Raw genomic sequence first — 7,550 nt, 5'->3', positions numbered from 1 at the left:
CGGAGGCCACCTACAGACCTTAGGTGGGGTCCGTGGTTGGCCCCCTGCAACTCCCTCCCCAGAACACCAAAAAATTCAGCTGAGTCCAGAATCACGCCAAGACCTACGGATCATAGTTGGGACCACAGTCCATGGTTTGGGCCCCAGATTTTTGTCCTCTGAAGCCAAACGACGCCCTGCCAGGACGGACCGTCGTTTAGTCCACGGTCCGTCGGTGGTTTCGGCAAACTTTAAGTCAGGGGTCTTTTGGTCTTTCCCTTATGCGTTGGACATCTAAACTACGTCGTTTAACCCCTAAACTACGCCGTTTTGGTCAGTTTTAGTCTAGTAACTTAATCAGACTTTACCCTAAGCGATTCATTCACCAAAAATTTAGAAATCTTAGAGCAAAAGAGGAGAAAGAGTAGACCAAGCCCTCTCCAAGAATGCAGCAAGTTTCCCTCAGTTCCAGCCCCGAAATTGAAATATTTCTTTGTGGAATTCATCACCAGGTATGTGGGATTTCACTAGTGGATTCCTTTCACTCATTAGGTCCCTAGAATTAGATTCTTAATTCCCTTCATTATATTTAGACTTAGGGTTTCTAAAACCTCATATTATTACTGTGATTTAGCTATTAGATTAATCCTAATTAGAATATTACATTTTCGTAACCATGTTGCTAAATTCTTGCATGAAATTCAGAACCCTAGTTGTGTAGATTCGTTTAGTTCATGAATTACACTTGCTAGGTCAGTTTATACATATATACATACATCAATTTTCAAATGTTTCATTACCAGTACTTAATGTTGCATTTTTAATTAGCATGTCAGAATCTCGAGCAATCCAGTTTATTTCAGTTATGTTGTATTTTATACATTATATTGGGAGTAGGCTTAATACCGAGTTGGACTAGGGTTAGTCACCCTCATAGTCCCAGAACTACGTGCCCGCGTATAATAAGTCCCCTCTGTGAGAACCATATTTAGTGATCACGCCAGTCATGCCTTTATACCCCTGGCAAGGTATATTGGGTCCTCTCGATGGGGCGTATACATCGAACTCCACGTTTAGCTCACGTGGTTTTATGTCGGTTATTAGTAGCTCCCACAACTAGATTCCAGTGCATGGACCAGGTTATCAGTTACAGTTCAATATTCAGTTTCAGTATGTTATGAACTTGGTCATTGCATTCAGTTTAGTTCACATTCAACATAGTTAGTATATTCTTCATGTTCATCTTATATCATTGATCAGTATGCTTTATTTCAGTTATGTATATGTTGTTCAGCTTTATCCTATCCTGCATGCTCAGTACCTTTCAAGTACTGACGCATACTCTGTGCTACATCTTCTCGTGATGTATGTTCAGGTCCTCAGCATTCTAATAACATGTAGATCAGTTTCCAATCCATATTCAGCAGTATCAGTGGTGAGTTCTCATTCTTCGAGGACGATTGACATGTTTTCTATCCAGTCTTTCCTTTTTAGTTTCACTTTTGCTAAAGGTAGCTGGGACATGTCCCAGCATCTCTAGTCAGTTAGAGGCTTCTTTCAGACAGAGTTAGATTCAGTTTTAGCTTGGAGTTTGATCTTTCAGTTGTCATTAAACTCACAGTTTATATATTCAGATAGTATTGGGTATTCCCCATTTTAGTTTATATCATGTTTTAAGCTTTCTCACAATATTTCTCTTTCCAAATTTATCTAGTATGCTATGATATGCCAACTCAGGGTTAGCTTGGGGTCACTCGTGATCCTAGGTCCCGTGTTTACGTCAAGGGGGTAGCCTCGGGGGGTGACATATACTACACTTTCTGCATCTATTTTCTTGATGCAGATCCAAGCACCAATCGTTAGAGTTGATTTCGAGCATGTTATAGGGATATTCTGAGATCGAGGGTGGGTTTATGGCATCCTGAATCAGCATATCTCCTTCTGTATATAGTTTGTGGCTAATCTTTTGTATATGAGTCAAGTATGTATTTTTGGTCCACTTTTGAGACTTGTACTCTTTTTAGTAGCTCTGTACTTGTGACTTCCAGGCCGTGGGATTGGATCTTTCATTTTGGTTTGTAATATTAAATTGATCTTATCTTCCACTGCTTTCATTATAATTGTTTTTGTTTTTTTTGTGTGTTGGTTGTTGTTTCTACTCGATGTGCCCATTACTTGTTGTTTTGGAATATGGATTGACTTACTTACTAGTGGTGGATTATGGTAGGTCATGACTCGAGGTTTGGGTCGTGACATTCTAATAGTTCGAGGGCATTTTTCTTTCCTTTGTTTGCCATGCTGGACTGTCATCTCAGCAATCTGAATGGCTTATGTGGACATTCTAATGTTGTAAGGGTATTTGTGGTCCAAAAAATAGATGAGAAGGGTATTTTTATACCAAAAACAAATGGAAGATAAATGTGAGCTATTTCGAATAGTTCAAAGATATTTTGACATTTTTTCCGTTAATAAAATTAATCTACATAGAACGAAATAAAAAAAAAAAAGCCTATACTCAACAAATTATGAGCCTTTGTTTATTTAAAAATTGTAAGATATAATAACGGGTAAAGCCTAAAAATAAGGTAATATCCAAGCAATTTCTTTATCATTGACAAATATCATTGACAAAGAACCACTATTAGACTTTGTTGCATTTATTGAAGATTGAAAAAAAAACCCGGTCAAAAACAAAGAATATGAATATGTACAATGGGCAGCTAACGTGCAAGCCTAGCTTGCAATTATTCAATTCAACTGAAATTTCCACTTATATTAAATGTGTTGTGTTCATATTACTGTGGACCCCATAACAATAATTCATGAAAACTTTTCATATTTGTTGTCCTGTATACAATAATGGTCCCAAATATCATCAATTTTATCTGTCCACACCCTTCTTATCTTTCTTTTCAAATTTCAACAAATCAACCAATCGGATCCATGGCACCATCTTCTTCTTTTGTAAGCAATTCACAGTACTGTCCTCGATGGAAGTACGATGTCTTTCTGAGTTTTAGAGGTGAAGATACTCGTAAAACATTTACAGGTCACTTGTACGAAGGTTTGAACAACAGGGGAATATTCACCTTTCAAGATGATAAAAGGCTAGAGCATGGTGATTCGATTACAGAAGAACTCTTGAAAGCTATCGAAGAGTCTCAAGTTGCCCTTGTAGTTTTTTCAGAGAATTATGCTACATCGAGGTGGTGCTTGAATGAACTAGTGAAAATTATGGAATGCAAGAAGGAAGAAAATAATCAAATAGTCATACCGATATTCTATAATGTGGATCCAGCACATGTTCGTCACCAAAGAGAGAGCTTTGCAAAAGTATTTGCCAAACGTGAATTGAAGTATAAGGATGATGTTGAGGGAATGGAGAAGGTACAAAGATGGAGGATTGCCTTAACTGCTGCCGCATATCTAGAAGGATATGACATCCGCCAAGGTTGTGTTGGAGAATAAAGAAAGAAGAAACAACGTATAAGAAGATAGAAGAAGAGTTGTAGAGAACTTTCACGTTATATTTCTAATGTTAATAACGAAAATACATAGGACACTTTAAATAGGAATTAAGACTCAACCACCTAAGAGAAACATGACCCACTAACTTAACCACAACCTTATCCACTAAGCTAAATATTAGCAACTAACATGAGATATGCTTTGACTCAACTAGGACTCCTAACAAACGTGTTACTCTGCCAACTAAATAGGAACCTCTAATTACTTTTGATCAATATTCAACACTCCCCCTTGATTCAAAATTACAAACTCCAAGTTTCTGCCGGAACTGATCATGCTTGGCTTGTGGGAGTGCCTTGGTGAGAACATCTGCAATTTGATCCCTGGTACCGCAAAACTTCAACTCTATATCACCTCTTGCTGTGTGGTCACGAATGAAATGATAACGGATGTCTATGTGCTTTGTTCTGCTGTGAAAAGCCGGATTCTTTGTCATTGCAATTGTTTCCTTGTTATCGCAAAATATTTTTATCGCACCCTCTTGTCGATAGAAAACATCAACTAACTTTCTTCGTAACCATAAGGCTTGACAAGCTGCTGAAGTTACAGAAACATATTCTGCTTCCGATGATGATAATGCAACCACATCCTGCTTCTTTGAGCTCCAAGAGATCGCTCCAGATCCTAAATTGAACATATTTCCAGAAGTACTCTTTCTGTTATCTATACTTCCTGCCCAATCACTATCACTGTATCCTGTCAAGCTGAAATCTGCATCTTTGGAGTACCAAATCCCGAAGTCAACTGTCCCAGCAACATAACGCAAAACTCTTTTTTGGCAGCACCAAGATGTTGCTTGGTAGGACTATGCATATACCTAGACAACATACCAACAGAAAACATAATATCAGGACGAGTATGTGTTAGGTAGTTCAAACCTCCAATCAAGCTTCGTTAGTGACTAGGATCAGCGAGACCTGTGCCATCTTCAAGCTGAAATTTTTCATTTGCATTCATGGGTGTGGTAGCCGCTTTACAATTATGCATACCGAACTTGAACAAGAGGGCTTTTGCATACTTCGTTTGAGAAACAAAAATACCATCTTCTACCTGTTCCACCTGAAGACCAAGAAAGTATTGCAAAACACCTAAATCTGACATTTCAAACTCCTTCATCATGCAAGATTTAAATTCAGCAACTAAAGTTTCACATGACCCCATATAGATCATGTCCTCCACATAGAGACAAACTACCAAAAAATCACTTCTACCTTGTTTCTTTACATACAACGTAGGCTCATTCTCGCTCCTTTCAAATCTATTCCTCAGGAAGTACGAGTCAATTTTGTTGTACCATGCCCGTGGTGCTTGTTGTAGCNCAAATGTTTTGAGAAGCTCTCAATGGAGGTTGTACATCATGCTAGAGGCCTTCCTTTAGCCTTGAAAGTGTGGGGTTCTTTATTACATAAGAGGGACATAACCGAGTGGAGAAGTGCTATCGAGGAAATGAAAAATAACTGTAATTCAGAAATTGTTGAAAAGCTTAGAATTAGCTATGATAGATTGAATATCATACAACAAGATATATTTCTGGATATATCATGCTTCTTTCGAGGGAAAGATAAAGATTATATCATGCAAATTCTTGAGAGCTGTTATTCTGGAGCAAATATCGGATTGCGTATCTTAATGGACAAATCTCTTGTGTTCATCTCTATAAATAATACTATTGAAATGCATGACTTAATACAAGAGATGGGTAAATACGTGGTGAAAATGCAAAAAAAATCGGGAGAACCTAGCAGAATATGGCACACTGAAGATTTCAAAGAAGTTATGGTCAACAACACAGTGAGTAGGTTAAACAACGCAACATTATTCAATTTCCGGTTTTCATATATTGAAATAAATTTATCTTATGTTATTAAGCCATTATTTAGTCTAGTAGCCATTTAATATGCTTATCAAGCTTTCAAATCATTGAATTAACTTGAAATTTGTATGATATTTTCATTTTACAAGATGACAGTTATTAGTACTTTTTCATTTTACAAGATAACTTGAAGTGTGGCACTTTTGTGAGATTCTTATCTGAACTGTCATGTGTTTATCGTCTTATATATAGCCTTATGCAAATAGTGATATCGGTATGTTTATTGTACATAACATTTGAAGTAATGATTTGTTAATTTATGATCTTTTTACCAGGGAACCATGACAATAGAAGCAATTTGGTTTACTTGCTTTGAACAAATATGCTTTAATAAAGAGGCGATGAAAAATATGAAAAGGCTTAGGATATTATGCATAGCTGATGGTAGGCTAAACCGTTTCTCTTCGCCCCATTCTTCCATTGATTCGAAATACATTCTCAATGGCTCCATTGAGTTTCTGTACGTCCAACAACTTGCAATGGGTTTACTGGGAGCAATATCCTTGGGTGTCATTGCCAGACAATTTTAAACCCCAAAGGCTTGTTCATCTCTATCTCGGGTGGAGTTTGTTGCATGATTTATGGACAAAAAGAAAGGTACCGTTTTATTTGAGATACTTTCTATTTGGTTTGTCCTTGAATTATAATGTTTGTGATTAAATGAAATTAAGATATTAGTTTCATAAACACCTTTATTTAGTTTCTGAACATTTATATAAATGAAAATTAAACAATTTCTTTCTATGTTCTGATAGGAGCTTTTGCCGTGTCTACGATGGCTAGATCTCAGCTTCTCTGATAGGCTGATGCAAACACCAAATTTCACGGGGATGCCAAATTTGGAGTGTTTGAATCTGAAGAGATGTAGGAGTCTTAAAAAGGTGCATCCTTCACTGGGAAATTGCAAAAAACTCAATAAGTTAAGTTTGTATCGTTGTAAAAGCCTTGAGAGGTTTCCATGTGTTAATGTGGAGTCTCTTGAACATCTGGATCTAGAGGGCTGCTTAAAATTAGATAAATTTCCAAATTTCTTTGGGAGAATGAAGTTGGAGTTAGAGATTAAGGTAGAAGGCACTGGTATAAGGGAACTACCCTCATCTATTCAGTATCTAACTCATATTACCAAGAAACATTTGCTAGGCATGAAAAACCTTGAAGCTCCTTTTACGGAGCTAGATTTGGCGGGCATGAAAAAACTTATAGCTCTTCCGAGCAGCATTGGCATGTTGAAAGGTTTGGTGAAGCTAGATGTGTCATGGTGCTTAAAACTTGAAAGCTTGCCAGAAGAGATTGGTGATTTAGAGAACTTGGTGAATCTTGATGCGAGCTGCACTAGAATTTCAAAACCTCCATCTTCCATCGTCCGCTTGAACAAGCTTAAATTCTTGAATTTTGCAGGACAATGTTTAGAAGATGGAGTGTACTTTGTGTTCCCTCAGGTGAATGAAGGGTTACGCTCATTGGAAATTCTGAATCTCAGTTCATGCAATTTAATTGATGGAGGACTTCCAGAAGACATTGGATGCTTATCGTCTTTGAAAAAGTTGGATCTCAGTAAAAACAATTTTGAGCATTTGCCTGGAAGCATAGCCCAACTTGGTGCTCTTGAAGCCTTGTACTTATCATATTGCAAGAGGCTTACACAGTTGCCAGAATTTCCGGAGCAGTTAGATAAAATAGATGCATATTGGAGCAATGATTCAATCTGTAATTCATTGTTTCAGAATATCTCATCATTGCAGCAGCATGACATCTCTGCTTCAGATTCCTTGTCATTAAGAGCGTTCGTTAGTTGGGAGGAGAATATCCCTAGTTGGTTCCACCATCGAGGATTTGATAAAAGCGTATCAGTCAATTTGCCTGAAAACTGGTACGTTCGTGATAACTTCTTGGGATTTGCTGTATGTTACAGTGGTGAATTAATTGACATGACAGCTCAGTTGATTTCCTTATGTGATATGGGACCTCGGGTATCACCTGGAAGCTTGCCTTATCCAACCATTCAGATTGGAATTCTAAGATTTATTTTTTCTTGGTACCTTTTGCTGGCTTATGGGATACATGTAAGGCAAATGGGAAAACACCAAATGACTATGGGCTTATTACGTTATGTTTCTCTGGAGAAATGAACAAATATGGATTACGTTTGTTGTATAAAGATGATCCTGAG

At 37.4% G+C, this 7,550-nt stretch overlaps 2 protein-coding genes across 2 annotated transcripts; both read left to right on the top strand.

The window, feature by feature from the left end:
- Positions 1–2,718: 2,718 nt before the first annotated feature.
- LOC125873887 (TMV resistance protein N-like) lies at positions 2,719–3,447 on the top strand. The gene has a single exon (XM_049554722.1). It carries the CDS (start codon positions 2,839–2,841, stop codon positions 3,445–3,447), a length of 609 nt encoding a protein of 202 aa, XP_049410679.1. The 5' UTR covers positions 2,719–2,838.
- Positions 3,448–4,832: 1,385 nt separating this feature from the next.
- On the top strand, positions 4,833–7,509 carry LOC125873885 (TMV resistance protein N-like). Its single transcript, XM_049554721.1, has 2 exons — positions 4,833–5,298; positions 6,136–7,509. Exons 1-2 carry the CDS (start codon positions 4,849–4,851, stop codon positions 7,507–7,509), a joined length of 1,824 nt encoding a protein of 607 aa, XP_049410678.1. The 5' UTR covers positions 4,833–4,848.
- Positions 7,510–7,550: the final 41 nt, after the last annotated feature.

This window comes from Solanum stenotomum, chromosome 8, assembly GCF_019186545.1.
Source record: "Solanum stenotomum isolate F172 chromosome 8, ASM1918654v1, whole genome shotgun sequence".
Taxonomy (NCBI): Eukaryota; Viridiplantae; Streptophyta; class Magnoliopsida; order Solanales; family Solanaceae; genus Solanum; species Solanum stenotomum.
This window is presented reverse-complemented; position numbering and strand designations above follow the sequence as displayed.

Excerpts from the sequence above, each read along its gene's own strand:
- LOC125873887 (XM_049554722.1), top strand. The coding sequence starts at position 2,839 with ATGGTCCCAAATATCATCAATTTTATCTGTCCACACCCTTCTTATCTT.
- LOC125873885 (XM_049554721.1), top strand. The coding sequence starts at position 4,849 with ATGGAGGTTGTACATCATGCTAGAGGCCTTCCTTTAGCCTTGAAAGTG. Across the intron at positions 5,299-6,135 it reads AAGTTATGGTCAACAACACA|GAGCTTTTGCCGTGTCTACG; the intron begins GTGAGTAGGTTA and ends ATGTTCTGATAG.